The sequence below is a fragment of the Narcine bancroftii genome, chromosome 2 (genome assembly GCF_036971445.1).
Source record: "Narcine bancroftii isolate sNarBan1 chromosome 2, sNarBan1.hap1, whole genome shotgun sequence".
Taxonomy (NCBI): Eukaryota; Metazoa; Chordata; class Chondrichthyes; order Torpediniformes; family Narcinidae; genus Narcine; species Narcine bancroftii.
In genome coordinates this window covers 362,602,540-362,618,484 of record NC_091470.1, presented here as the reverse complement: position 1 = coordinate 362,618,484, position 15,945 = coordinate 362,602,540, and the positions used below count along the sequence as shown (strand labels likewise).

Here is a 15,945-nt window from a genome sequence, read left to right as displayed (position 1 = left end):
AAAGAGGAGCAGTTTGAGCAGGTAGACCTGCCATGAATGGATTCGATGGTGGGACAGATTCGAGTGTCTGAGGCACTTACTCCTGCTCCACTTTTCTTCTGATCTTGAGGCAAATCAAAGTCTGGTCTCATCCTTCCCTTTACACAAGCCAGGAGATGTGGTGAAATCTCTGCAGTGGGTACAAGAGTCCTCGCCTCCTCCATTCACTTGGGGTTGGCTGTTGTGGGACTGGTCAAGCAAACCAGTGTTCTCCGATTATTCCGGATCTAAGGGTTCAAATCCCAGCACCGGAGCTGAAGTGTCATTCGAGGAAAACGGGAATTATTAAAAGAATATTAACTGTTACCAGTCATGGTGACTGAGGAATTGAAAAGTGGTACTCAATGCCCATCTCAGCCAACCTGACCCTGTAAGGTAGGGAAACTTATCTCATGAAGCCTTTGAGAATTTCTGGACACATAGCAACTTCTCGCTCACTCAGTAGTGTCCATGCAAGTCTTACGACTCAAGGGTAATCAGAATTGACCAGTAATTCTAAAGCTTTTTTTTTTCATTCACATACCACCTTAAGTAATCACTTAGTGATGACTGAGTACCCATGGCATATGTGCTTTGTGGTTAATAAGGGGTTAATTAAAGTGATAGGTGAGTGTGGAAAAAAACAGTTGAGAACCACTGGAATAGATACTTAGAGATGTCTATCATAGAATAGTATAATCCGCACACCACATCCCTGCTAACATAAAATATATCCATAACGATCTTACTTGCCTTCATCAATTCTGTAATGGCTCTGCCTATCCAGATGCCTTTTAAATTAGACACACAAGCAGAAGCTGGGATCTGGAGCATAAGCTAATCTGCTGGGGGATCTCAGCAGGATGAGCAGCATCTGGCCGGAACCTGAACGTTGTTACTCTTTCTCCCACCACCATCTCCTCTGGCAGCTCATTCCATATAAATACTACCCCTTTAGGTGAAAAATGTACCGTTCAGTTCTCATCCATATCACTATAGGGCTCTGCCTGCAGTGGGCAGTTGAAAATTTTTTCACTTTGGCAGTGTCCAATCAAACCTGACCTCCAGTTTTCATTGAACGCTTCCTGCAGTCTCTCTTTCCGTCATCCCTCTGTCTACTTTCCTCTGGCTCTCCACCGCCTTCCCTTCGGTCAGAGGGCTGCCCTCTGCCCTCCACTCCCCCTGTCACTTCCACCCTTCCACTTGTATCCACCTCTTACCTGTTCACGTGTGGGTGCCTCCCCCTTCTCCTCCCCCCCCCCCCCCCCGCCCCTCCGCCCACCACCTTTCGATTCAGACATCTGTCTGATGTTTGGCACTCCGGAAGAAGGACTCAAGCCCAAAATATTGACTTCCCTTTGTTTCCTATGGATGCTGATTGACTCCTGTAAATTAGTGCATTCCCCTTGACTTCAGCATCTGTAGATTTTCTGGTTTACCTTAGATCTCTGCCTCTGAGCTTTAGACATTGCTACCTTGGGACAGTTTCCATCTGCCCTATCTATGCTTTTTGTGATTTTATAAACCTCAATAAGTCAGTGGCTCTCAACCCTTTTCTTCCCACTCACATCCCACTTTAATTATTCCCTATGCCATCAGTGCTCTGTGATTAGTGAGGGATTGCTTAAGGTGGGATGTGAGTGGAAATGGAACTGCTCCAGACCCAATTGTTACTGAAATATTTTGCTTTTGAAAAATTGTCATTGGCGCATTTCCTTTGGAGTTCTGAAACCGTGCACATAACGAGTCAATGAGGGACGATTAAAATAGTGGTTTTCAACCTTTTTCTTTCCACCCACATCCCACTTTAAGCAATCCCTTATTAATTACAGAGCACCAATGGCATAGGGAATACTTAAAGTGGGATGTGAATGGAAAGAAAAAGGTTGAGAACCACTGCTATAAGCCACCTTCATTCCAGTGAGAAAAGACCCAGCCTATCATGTCTATCCTTATAGAGGTGGTCCCCTTCTTACGATGATCTGACTTACGGTTTTTCTGAAGTTACGATGGTTCGAATCCGTACTTTCAATTTTGAATTCCGATCTATTTCCGTGCTTGCAATAGGTGGTACGTTGCTCTCTCGCCATCCAGCAATTAATTTTAGTTCAACACTTCAAACGTTCTTCATGCCCAGTGTACGTTCAGCTGTGTATGTTAATATTTTTTTTTCAGAGTGGAATAAAGGTATTCAAAATTTAATTATAAAAAAATGGGAGGTATGGTATTCTTTTTCGACTTAACGATTTTTTCGACCTACAATGGGTTTGCCGGAATGTAATTTGAGGTGCACCTGTAACTCAAGCCCTCAAAATAAGGTGATGCCCTTGTGTGATTTGTTTTTTTTTTCTGCCCCCTTTCCACTTAACCATGCCCTTCCTCAAGTGTGGTCACCAGAATGACATGTAATAATCAATGCAGTCAATCCAAATATAACATGATGTGAAACACAAAAAGTCTGCAGATGTCCTCGTTGAAGTAAAATCACGGTGCTGGAGAAATTCACCAGGTCACACAGTGTACTTAATGCAGGAAAGATAAAGGTGCATAACCAATGTTTCGGGCTTGAGCCCTTCATCTTCTGCAAAAGCAAAAGCTCACCACTGATTTTCTCATCCATTTATGACTGTGGGCTTGACCAATCATTGTCCTTTCACCATTCTCCCTGAAGCAAGGTTGCAAAGGTGTCTATAGCCACACATAAGCCAGGCAAGGTGGCTGTGACCCTCATTAATGCCCATCGAAATATGCAGGGAGTCTTTGTAACTGTCCATCTACTTCATGGTCAACATTGCCAAGACATTTTCTTTCTTAAAGTTGCAGAACCTGGTAATTGGGTGTATTGAAGCATTTGTCGTGATGGGACTCGAGTTCAATAACCCAGGCCTTCGGTCATTATCCCAGCAAAGTTGACATTGTTATCTGGTTCTGTCTGTAAGGAGCTTGTATGTTCTCCCGGTTCCCTCCCACTGGTCTTCAAACCATATAGGGGGCTGTAGGCTAATTGATGTATGTCTAAAAATAAAAATCTACCCTCTTCATGGTGCGTTGGCCACTAACTCTTTATGGGGAACATCAGAAATGGGAGTTGGCGGTTGATTTATATGACTCTCCATTAGTTTGACACGATAGAGGAGCCATTCTAAACCTTTATTTTTCTGCTGTGGTCCCCCTTGGACTCTGCACAAAGTTTATGCCCCTGCTCCCCCAACCCCGTTCCCTGTGAAGCAACCAAGTTTTGGCTTTCTCCCTATTTCTCTCCTACCGACGACATAACAAAAATTATATGACATGAGGTGAAAAGAAAACAAGGCTTTTAATTAAGTGTGCCGTGACATATGAAAATGGATGCAACCGAGCATTCTGGATCATTTGGAAAATGTTTATACTGCTACATGGTCCTGTCCAGCTAAACAGTGATACATCTAATAGCTGCGTTGACTCTTCGAAATAGCAACATATTTTGCTCTGTCGCATTCACTTGTGAAGATTCCTCTTTCTGGGCTTGTCTGACTCCAACTATGAAACCCTATCTCCAACATAATGTTTTACACCGGTGGTGCTCACATCCCACTTTAAGCATTCCCTATGCCATAGGGACTCTGTGAATAGTAAGGGATTGCTTAAGGTGCAATGTGAGTGGAAAGAAAAAGCTTGAAATCCATTATTTTAATCGTCCCTCATTGACTCATTATGTGCACTGTTTCAGAACTCCAAAGGAAATGGACTAATGATGATTTTTTTTTAAGGACAATATTTCAGTAAGAAATGGGTCTGGAGCAGTGAGGCTCAACCTTTCCTTCCCACTCGCATCCCCACCTTACTAATCACAGAGCACCGATGGTGTAGGGATTACTTAAAGAGGTATGTGAGTGGAAAGAAAAAGGTTGAGAACCGCTGTTGTACACTGTAGAGCATTCTGAATAATTTGGAAATGTTCATTTTATGCTATAATTCAGGTCAAACCGTGACACGTTGGCGCAGATTCTTTATCGAACTGCAAACCAGACAGAAGCCCCAGCGCGATCGCGATGCGCCAGCTTGCTTGGGGGGGGGGGGGGTGGGAGTGATGGGACAAAATAATTCACAAAGCTACCAAGCCCTGGATCACAGGGTGCTCCCTCTCAACAACCGCTTATAGAGAGTGCACCTGAACATGTCGTTGACCAAGACGTGCTTTTATAATCTGTCTTAAAGATCTGTTACATCAGGCTGAATGCTCAGACACTCAACTGCTGCAAAGTAGAAATTTTGCTTGAAAAAAAAGGAATCTCAGGGTTGTATATGATGTTGGGCATGTACTCTGGCAATGAATCTGAACGTTGAACTTTGAAATGTAAAGGGGAGGGATAGGAGTGGTCAAGAGCAAAATGGGCCAAATGACTTCATTGGAGGCACTGGAAGGTTCTCTGGTGACACAGAAAGCAGAAGCTGGAAACTGGAGCAAAAATCAAAGCAGTACAAGAATTCAGAGGGCCAAGGGTCAAGGTTGAGGAACGGACAACAGTTTGGGTCAAGATCCATATTGAATTTATTGTTGAGCCCATAAAACTATATCAAGACAGGTTGTATTCAGTTCTATCCAGGATGAGCAGACACTTAAACATTAGCCTACCCCATGCTGTGCAAATTCACTCTGTCCGCATCAGTGGCAGGGATCTCCCCGTGGCCAAGCACTTCAATTCTCTGCTCCACTTCCACGCTGACATATCTGCCCATGGCCTCATGTACGTCAAACCAAAACCATCCGTAACTTGGAGGAGCAACACCTTATTTTCCGTCTGGGCTCTCTGCAACTGGATGGCATTAACATGAACTTCTCTAATTTCTGTTACCCCACTCCTTTTTCTTCCCCCCTTCCCTCTGTCTTCTTTCCTCTAGCTCTCCACCCCCTTCCCTCTCCAATCACAGAGCTAACACCCCCCCCTCCCCTTGTTCGCTGGTGTGCCCTCCCTCTCTTTATGTTCTCCTGCCTGTGGGACCACCCGTCCCTCCACCACCCCCATCTCCCCCACCGACCATTTTGTTCAAGCGACTGTTCACATTTTGCTCACCGCTTGATGAAGGGCTCAAGTCTGAAACGCTGGTTATGTTTCTTTATCTTTACAACATAAAGTGCACTGTATGACCAGCTGATTTTCTCCAGCTTTGTGTTTTGACCCTATCCCATTGTTACACCAACCCATCCATTCAGAAGCAAAAGCAGGGTATGTGAAAATAGAGAAGGAAAAGAAAAATGAGAAAAAGTGCAAGTAAAACGGCTGAAATGAAATGAAGGAACATTAATGTTTTGTAACTTGTAATGAAATGAAGGAGCATTGATGTTTTGTAACTTGTAATGAAATGAAGGAGCATTGATGTTTTGTAACTTGTAATGAAATGAAGGAGCATTGATGTTTTGTAACTTGTAATGAAATGAAGGAGCATTGATGTTTAGTAACTTGTAATGAAATGAAGGAGCATTGATGTTTTGTAACTTGTAATGAAATGAAGGAGCATTGATGTTTTGTAACTTGTAATGAAATGAAGGAGCATTGATGTTTTGTAACTTGTAATGAAATGAAGGAGCATTGATGTTTTGTAACTTGTAATGAAATGAAGGAGCATTGATGTTTTGTAACTTGTAATGAAATGAAGGAGCATTGATGTTTTGTAACTTGTAATGAAATGAAGGAGCATTGATGTTTAGTAACTTGTAATGAAATGAAGGAGCATTGATGTTTTGTAACTTGTAATGAAATGAAGGAGCATTGATGTTTTGTAACTTGTAATGAAATGAAGGAGCATTGATGTTTAGTAACTTGTAATGAAATGAAGGAGCATTGATGTTTTGTAACTTGTAATGAAATGAAGGAGCATTGATGTTTTGTAACTTGTAATGAAATGAAGGAGCATTGATGTTTTGTAACTTGTAATGAAATGAAGGAGCATTGATGTTTTGTAACTTGTAATGAAATGAAGGAGCATTGATGTTTTGTAACTTGTAATGAAATGAAGGAGCATTGATGTTTTGTAACTTGTAATGAAATGAAGGAGCATTGATGTTTTGTAACTTGTAATGAAATGAAGGAGCATTGATGTTTTGTAACTTGTAATAAAATGAAGGAGCATTGATGTTTTGTAACTTGTAATGAAATGAAGGAGCATTGATGTTTTGTAACTTGTAATGAAATGAAGGAGCATTAATGTTTTGCAACTAGTAATGAAATGAAGGAGCATTGATGTTTTGTAACTTGTAATGAAATGAAGGAGCATTGATGTTTTGCAACTTGTAATGAAATGAAGGAGCATTGATGTTTTGTAACTTGTAATGAAATGAAGAAGCATTGATGTTTTGCAACTTGTAATGAAATGAAGGAGCATTGATGTTTTTCAACTTGTAATGAAATGAAGGAGCATTGATGTTTTGTAACTTGTAATGAAATGAAGGAGCATTGATGTTTTGTAACTTGGTGCTTAAAGTAGATTCATTTCAATTCTTTTATTGAAAACTATACAGGTATGACCAAATGTAATGACACTTTAATATCTTATTACAAAACCCATTGTTTTATTATTCATATATATATATACAAATGGAAGCAAATCTACTGGACCATGAAGGTATGATTGTCTACAAAAATGCACTGATGTTTAATTTGCCCCACAGATTGTGACATATGATGAAGTTTCCAACTCTGACATTTAGAAATAATTTCTGTTATTCTTCCCTTTTGTTGGGCGAACTTCCTACCAAGCATAACAACCCAGTATTTTTTTTTTAATTCCTCGTAACTTTTAAGTATCTAAAGGAGATGAAAAATGTTCCATTAATATACTATAATTAGATTCCTTCATGCTTTATTTCATCCATACATTCCAGTGTTGATGAAAAGAAAATCAGCATTTATTTCCAGGGAGTCATAGAAATTTACGGCACTGAAGGAGGCCTTTTGTCCTATTGCTTCTACTCCGGACAAGGAAAGAGTTATCCGGCCTCCTCCCATGCCTACAGGGACTCAGAATAAGACTGGAATATGCATGAGAGGAGGGTTTGGATCGTTAATATATATGAATGTATACATGTAAATATATATATAAAATCCCTGTTATCCAGCAGAGGATTGGTAGATGCCAGAGGTGAATTTTCCGGTTGCATGAGACTGCACGCTGCGTAAATGGAGAACTAGGGGAGGTGCGCCAATTTTAAACTTCTGTGTATTTTATCCATTTACTTTCTGCAACTTTTTTGCCAGTTTCTTGAGCCCGCTGGTTGCTTGAATTCCAGATAACAGGGATTTTGCCGTGACTGTGTATGTTTTGTGTGAATATATATATATATATATATATATATATACACACACACATATACTATATATATATAAACATATATATATCAACGTAGAACAAATAGCAAAAGATAAACTCTCCTGTACAAATCAGAAGAGATATTGTTTGCAACCAAGGACTGTGACTGCTCTATCCTGTCACATTGAGAAATGTCAAACATTGCCTACAATTTGGTTGCCCTGATTGTTTTCCATGGGAATTCAGATGATTCTGATACCACTTTAAAAGAGGCAAAGCAAAACTCTCAAAAATGGCTCCTTGATTACATTTCCTTGTGTTTTCCCTCCGAAACTGTCCTCCAACTGACGAGAAAGCAAGATCAGTTCTTGTCTGCCCTCCCTCCATCAGTTCTTGTCTGGGCAGTGTAATTAAGAGTTTAGGCTGTCCTTCGCACTGCCGTACATGTCTGCTAACTTTTTAAAACGAGGCCCCCAGTCACTGAGGTAATCGTAGTTCTGGTCTGATGCGGAAATGATGGATTCCAGGGAGCTGAGCGACTCGGCCACCGAGCCGCTCCCCTCGAACGCGTAGGTCTGCAGCGAGTCATAAGGAGGGGCGCTGGGGTCGGTGTCCGCTTTTCTCATCCTCTCCCAGATAAGCTCACCGAAGATAATGTTGTCAGGGGATATGGCACGGGTGGTTTTGGCAAGCAGCTGGACATCAGGTGTCACGTCCCGTCGGGACTTCACCTCCTGGATGAAGTTCAGGTTCCTTAGAGTGGTCATGTCGAAAGCCTCTGTGTCTTCCTCGCCCCCTCCTTCATCGTCGTAGCGGACTATGTTCTCCCTGATATCTTTTTCCTCATCGAATACCAATGACTCCTTCTTCCGTCTGCGCAGAGTTACAATGAACAGCACCAAAACTGCAAGACAAAAATAACACCAGTCAAATGCTGGCCATTTTTCCCCTTGAGCCTGTATTGCCGCTCAAGTGCATTAGCATCTGGCAGCATAGCGATTAACGCAACCAGGGTTCCAATCCGGCACTCTCTGCTTGAGTGCTCTGGTTTCTTTCCACCCTAGGTCAATTGGGTGCAATCAGGTGGCAGTCAATAATTAGGACAGCAGTCCTATTCCGGCGCCATCAGCCCAGGTTCAAATCTGGCACTATGCAACTGGAGTTTCTATGTTCTCCCTGTGACCTGTCTAGGTTTCCTATCGGTGGAATTGCGCATCATGGGCACAAAGGCCGGAAGCCCCTGTTATCATATCTCTAAATTCAAAATCAAATATTAAAGTCCCAGGCACACCCTCTTCCCTCCCCTTCCATGGGGAAAAAGAATCACAGATGGCAATGAGGGAGCACACAGGAGGGGGAAAGATCAGTTCGTTGTCACACCAACAACCTTGCACGCAACATTAGGAAAACCAAGGACATGATTGTGGACTCAGAAGGAAGTCAAGGGAACATGATCCAGTCCTCATCGAGGGCTCAGCAGTGGAGAGGATCAGGGTGCTCAAATCTTTAGGTGTCAACATCGCTGAAGATCTATCCTGGGGCCTCCATGTGGATGCGATCATGAAGAAGGCTCGCCAATGGCTAAATTTAGTGAGGGACTTGAGGAGAATTGGTATGACACTAAAGACTGTTGTAAATTTCAGGCATCGGACTTCACTCCATCGAGGACATCCGCACGAAACGGTGCCTTAAAAAAGCAGCCTCTATCCTCAGAGACCCCACCACCACCCAGGTCATGCCCTCTTCACTCTGCTACCATCGGGGAAAAGGTTCAGGAGCCTAAAGATGAGCACCCAGTGGTACAAGGACAGCGTCTTCCCCGCTCCCATCAGATTCCAGAATGATCAATGAACCAAAGACACTGCCTCACTTTTTGTGCTATTGTCATAAGATGGTTATAATGTGCATGTTTGCTCTATGATTCTGCTGTAGAATACCGAATTTTATAACAATAAATCCTGATCCTGATTCTGTGGAGACCATTCGAACTAGTTGCATCACTGTCTGTTATGGAGGTGCCAATGCACAGGACAGGAAAAGGTTAGAGAGAGTTGTGAACTCGACCAGCGCCGTCATGGACATTTGTTTTCAACTGGCGCCATCATGGGCATTCGTCTTCAACTGGCGCCATTATGGGCATTTGTCTTCAAACAGCACCATCATGGACATTCATCTTTAATCGGCGCAATCATGGGCATTTGTCTTCAAACAGCACCATTATGGACATTCATCTCCAACTGGCGCCATCATGGGCATTCGTCTTCAACCGGCGCAATCATGGGCATTTTTCTTCAAACAGCGCCATCATAGACACTTGTCTTGAAGAGGCAGTGTCTCAAGAGAGCAGCCTTTATGATCACCACCACCTATTTTCACCGCAACCATCAGGAAGGAGGTCCAGGAGCCTGAAGGTGAACATCCAATGGTACAAAAGCAGCTTTCCCCCCCACCACCCCCCCCCCCCCCTCCGCCATCCGATTTCGGAATGGACAATGAACCACAGACACTAACTACCTCACGCTCTCTTCTTGTGCACTAATTTATTTATTTTTAAATTTTATTTATAGCACTTTTGAGCCTGCAATGCTCCCACAACGCAACAAATTGTGCGGTGTGTCATGACGATAAATTCTACTTCTGATCCTGAATATACATGAGGTTGAAGACGCAAACCTCCAGATTCAAGGACACTTTATGCTGTGACAGACTCTCAACTGGACTCTCACTGCCAAAAGATTTTTAACTGCACAGTACTCTCCAAACCCTGCACTATTTGACTTATTGCCATGCTATTCCCAATCTTGTTGTCTTATTTATTATACCACTGCCCACTGAACGAGTTGACCTGTCTGGACAGCACACAAAGACAAGCTTTTTTCTATTGTGGTCAACGTGCAAATTAAACAATTCAATTCAACTGGTGATGATGCCTCAGAGGTTCGGACCTTTCCGAGACAGGCCCTTCAGCCCAGCTCATCCATGCCACTCAAACTGACTATCTAACATTGCCTCTGTTATTTGCCCATAACCTTCTCAGCCTTTTCACTCCCTGGACTTGTGCAGATAACTCAAACATAGCAACTGCAGCCACCTCTACCACTCCCACTGGCAGCTTTTTCCAAATGTCCAACTCCCTCTCTCCCCTCTTGCCTTAAACCTGTGCCTGTTTATTTTTAGACAGACAGCACGGTAACAGGCCATTTCGGCCCTCGAGTCCGTGCTGTCCAATTTACACCCCATTAACCTACAGCCCCGGTACGTTTTGAAAAGTGGGAGGAAATCGGATCCCCCGGAGAAAAAGCACATGGGCACGAGGAGAACGTATAGACAGCGTGGGATTCGAACCCTGATCCAGTCCCAATTGCTGTCACAGAAAAGGCCGCCCCCAAACAGACACAAAATAGTACAGATGCTGCAATCTGTCGTAAAATACAAACTACTGTAAGAATCCAGCAGGTGTCAGGCAACATCTGCAGGGTATATGGATACTCAGTGCTTAGACCAGCAATTCTCAAGGGGGTTCCTATGTCCTCCTGGGGGAGGGTGCACAGCACATTTAATTAAAAGCCTTGTTTTCTTTTCACCTCAGGTAACAGAACTATGTTTATGTAGTCAGTAGAAGTACAGAAGAAACCAAAACCACTGCCTCTCTGGGAAGGGGACCCAAAAACTTTGAGTGGAAAAGAGGTGGAGAATGACTAACCCACAATGTCCTCAATGAGCCCTTTCAAGCTGCCATGTAAAATGGGGTTAACCAGGCAATTTGCCCGGTTAGTGCCCCATTTATACAGCGGTTAGACAGGGTCTGACCCAGTCAGAGTGGTCCTAATCCAACCGGGTCCCTGACCTACCCAGTGAAACTTAACTAGGCCGCGCCCACCGGCGACTTGAACAGGAAAATGGCCAACCCGGTTACTTCTGTGACGTCAGTGCTTGCATGGTGCTGTCACATGGAAACCCCTGACTGAAATGCCGACCGCGCTCGGGTGGGGGGGGGGGGGTCACAATTGGAGAGGAGACCCTGTAACTCCTCCCTGTAAGATTGCCAATAAAGGATGATAGCCCAAGTCTTTTCCCTCCAAATCAGTCTTGGATCCGGGACAGCAGCATGTAAAGACGTGCTTGAAGTTTCAGGTTAATAATGCCTTTAATCACTCTCTTCGAGTCTACTTGTGATTATTGATTGCGCTACAGTCTGTTTGGTTCCAGAACTACTTTCTGCACAAATATGGCAAATTGGCCCCTGATCCCACACCAAACCCCTCCATACCACCTTCCCTCATCTAGCACATCTTTAGAATTTCTGCTGATAGCAAATCTTTATCTGCGAATGAAAATTTTGTGTAACATCACATTTTCTGTTTTATTACATGACAATTAAATAATTTTGAACCTTGAATCTTGAATCTGGTCACCAATCTCTAGGGAGAATATGTCCCATCAACTTAGGTAGCAACGTTTTGGCCCTTCCTATTTCGAACCACGCAGCCAAGTTTCCATGGATCCGATGCCTCAGGACTTCTGCATGAGTCTATCACCGGGCACCTTGTCAATCACTTCACCCACATCCAACCACCCAACACAGTTCCAATTTCACACCACTCATCGTATTTTCCCTCTTGTCATAAGTTAAGGGAGTTGCGGCACAGATCAAAACGTGGGTCCGTGTGAAAATGGAACGATCGGTGCAGTGCTGTTTATCAAACCCTTGTGCTTGGGTTGGAGAGACAAGGAAGGAAATTAAATAGCTTTTCCATCTCGTATCACTATTCAGTGGTTCCAAATGGAAAGTGGATGCGTTTGGACATTGAGTGATTCTCCATGAAAAGCTCAACTGTAATTATTTTTCTGAGTCTGTACTCATTCCTGCGTCATGCGGTGGCATTTAATTCATATACTTAACATTCAGAGGGTAGCTCTAAAGTAATCATATCTCGCCTCAGTAATTCATGGCCAGAAATTTGCCTTACAGTGCAATAGAAATGGGAACGGGATGCAAAATAGAGGAGAACTAATCCATTCTTGCTGGACCCTTGCTGAGAAACTGATCATTATGAATGAACTTCATGTAAAAGTTATCGTAAGTCACCCACAGCCCATTCTTTAAAGAGATCCATCTTCTCCATTGGATAAATCCAATCTGGTCTAATCTTAGGAATTTTTTAATTTAGACATACAGAACGGTAACAGGCCATTCTGGTCCACGAGTCCATGCTGCCAATTTACACCCAATAAACCTACACCTCCCGGTACGTTTTGAACGTTGGGAGGAAATTGGAGCCCCCTGGAAAAACCCACATCGACATGGGGAGAACGTACAAACACCTTACAAGCAGCGTGAGATTTGAACCCAGGTCCCGATCCCTTGCGCAGTGAAGACATTGCTCTAACCACTAAGCCAACCGTGCTGCCCTAACTCTCCTGTCAGATTCCATTAATCCTTGCTATTCTTAATTTCCATGTACGTAGAATCCAATGCACTTTCATATGTGATAAAAGATTCCGAGAGGCATTGATAAGGCAGACAGCCAGTGTCCTTTTCCCAGGGTGGGATTAGCAAACATCAAAGGACATTTGCAAAATGAAGGGAGAAAAGTTGAGGGAAATTTTTTTTTACACACAGTTGTGGGTGCCTGGAACGCCTTGCCAGCGGTGGTGGTGGCGGCTGGAACAATTGAGGCATATAAGAAACTCCTAGACAGGCTCATGGATGAAAGAAAAATAGTGGGTTATGAGGTAGGGAGGGTTTAGATTTTTTAAAATAGGAATATATGGGTTGGCCAACCACAAGGGCTGAAGGACCTATATGTGCTGTAGTGTTCTATGATCTATGTTATATGTAATAACTCCACCTCCACAGTCCATAAGACCATAGGAGCAGAAATTGGCCCATCAAGTCTGGTCCTCCATCCAATCATGAGCTGATCTATTTTCTCACTCAGCCCCTCGCCCCATAATCTTTGATGCCTTGGCTAATCAGCCTATCAATTCCCTCAGGTCCAAACATTCACAGCCCCGAAAGAAGAAATTCATTTTCAAAATGAGTACCCCGCCCCTTATCTAAGATTGACCCCCTCCCCCTTACTCGACCCCCCTTATTCTCATTTTAGTATCCACCCTATAATCCATTCAGTGTTAGATGCCTCACACTATTGATGAGAGGGCAGAGAGTATAAAAAGATGGGATCATTGCGGGATTTATGGTCAGTGCATGCTCACCAGTCCAAAGGACCATTTTCCCCACTAGTTCTTTTTTTGACTTTCCACGACTCCATGTCTTTATGAACTTCTCTAACACCAGAGAGATTTAGGCGAACTATTACTGAGAAGATGTGGACAGCCAGCACCTTTTTCCCAAGGTGGCACTGGCCCATTACCAGAGGGCATCTGTTTAAGATGAGTGGAGGAAAGTTCAGGGGAGATGTCAAAGGCCCAGGTCTGTACACAAGAGAGTGGTGGTGGAGGTTGGTACAATGCAGACATTTAAAAGACTCTGAGGCAGGCACATGAATGTAAGAAAAATAGAGGGTTATGGGTGTGAGGTAGGGAAGGATTAGATTGCTGTGAAGTAGGTTGAGATGGGTTAGCACCACATTGTGGCCTGAAGGGCCTATACTTTCTATAAGGCAATTCCTATCTATATGGCAATGATCTATATGGCAATTCCTTCATTTTAGAAATTGTCAAGTGAATGTTCTCAGCACTGCCTGTAAATCAATCGTATCCATCAAGCATAGTTCTTGCAACCTGTACCTTTGAAGAGACCATAAGATATAGGATTGAAGTAGGCCATTCAGCCCATCAAGTCTACCATTCCATCACGAGCTGACCCATTTTCCCACTCAGCCCCACTCCCCTGCCTTCTCCCCATAAGTTCTGATATCCTGACTATTCAGATACCTATCAATCACTGCCTTAAATACACCCAACGTCCATGGCCGCCCATGGTCGCAATGTGGAGGTTCACTCTCTGGAAAAGAAATTCCTCCACATCTCTGTTTTAAAAGGGTGCCCTTCAATCCTGAAGTTGTATTCCCTTGTCCTTGACTCCTCTCCCATGGCAAACAACTCAGAATGGAACAACAGAAATCATTCAGCTCGATGCCAATTAACCACTTCTGGCTTCGGTTTGCCCACCACAAATATCTGGACAAATTGTCCATGAATAATGATAAATTCCATCCCAGTCAGTGTTAATTAGCCAGCAAGTGCTGTCAATATTGGGTGAGCTGAGGCTTGATCCAAAATATTGGTGTTTAAATCTCTTTGCCGTTAAACGTTTTGCACACTAAATGTTTGTGGGAGCGACAAGGACACAGCCACTGAGATTCAGGCCATCTACTTACCGAGCAGAGTCAACACACAGGCGAGTATAGCGATGAGAGCTCCAGTGCTGAGTCCAGCAGGAAGGGCATAGGCCTCAGCGTTGCACGTGTGGGCGACGCCGTCCCCATCGCAGCTGCAGACGCGCACAGTGAGGGTGTTGGTGCTGCTCAGAGGCGGGACTCCATTGTCCACAATCACAATGGGCAAGAAGTAGACTGCTTGCTCCTGCCGACTGAAGCCAGATCTCCGTGTCAGGATCGCAGCAGTGTTATCTAGAGATTGGTTTTAAAGGAGAACAAGTGTTATCGCTGCAGAGCAGAGAACAAATTACATCCAGTTTGATTTGATTAATAGATATTGTGACCTGACAGGACACCCTTCGACCCTGATGTGCTAAGTATAGAGCCAAGAACAAAAGAAACAAGGAGCAGTAGTGTTCAGTTCAGCCCCAACATTTAACATGATCCTGGCTGATCAACCGCTGGCCTCATCTCCTCTTCTCGACTAATCTCTCAGTGACCTCAGCCCCTCAAACTTTAAAAACTGCATCTACCACCCTCTTTTGTTTGCTTTATCACCCTCACCCCACACTCCCTCCACTTTCATTTACCCATCTCTCTCCAGGGTCGATGAGGCGGGTGGGTGTCCTGGACAGAATCCGACCTGTTGACGGAGGCCAGCAGCGGCCTACCTGTCGTTGAGGCCATCCATCTAATGTGGGACAGGAGGGCGCTCTTTTTCTTGCGTCAAGTTTGACGCAAGCCAGTGATCCAGCCAGGGGCGGGAGGAGAGTCGCTAGCCTGCATCAATCTAGACGCTACTGACGCGTGAGGGAGTGGTGCAGGTCTGACAGCCAGGTATGGCCACGATTGTTTGGGGGCAGGGGGTGTACAGCACCTCTTTGTAATTCCTGTGATGCCTCCCCTTGGCACTGATCTTGCATCTATACCCTTTGCACCCTCTTTAAATGCATTCATTGATGCAAGGAAGAACATTCCAGAGGTTCACCAGCCCCTTCCAGAATAACTTGCGATATACCTCGTTAAATGACTTCCCTGATCTTGAAACAATAAGCCCTTGTTTGTGAAGACCATACACCTTCTTTGCCACTTACGTGGCCACTTTCAACAAGCTATGGCCTTGGAAGCCTAAACCCTCTGTATAACCATATAAACCATATAACCATATAACCACTTGCAGCACAGAACAGGCCAGTTCGGCCCTACTAGTCCATGCCGTAGCAAATCCCCACCCTCCTAGTCCCACTGACCAGTACCCGGTCCATACCCCTCTAGTCCCCTCCTCTCCATGTAA

At 44.0% G+C, this 15,945-nt stretch overlaps 1 protein-coding gene across 1 annotated transcript in view; it reads right to left on the bottom strand.

Moving 5' to 3' along the window:
- Window positions 1-7,400: 7,400 nt before the first annotated feature.
- Window positions 7,401-15,945, bottom strand: part of LOC138755820 (cadherin-7-like) — a 176,079-nt gene continuing 167,534 nt past the window's right edge. The window contains exons 8-9 of the mRNA XM_069922498.1: window positions 14,652-14,903; window positions 7,401-8,209 (exon numbers count right to left, since the gene is read on the bottom strand). Coding sequence (XP_069778599.1) covers window positions 7,716-8,209; window positions 14,652-14,903 — 746 coding nt within the window. The 3' untranslated portion in view covers window positions 7,401-7,715. The remainder of the gene's footprint in view (window positions 8,210-14,651; window positions 14,904-15,945) is intronic.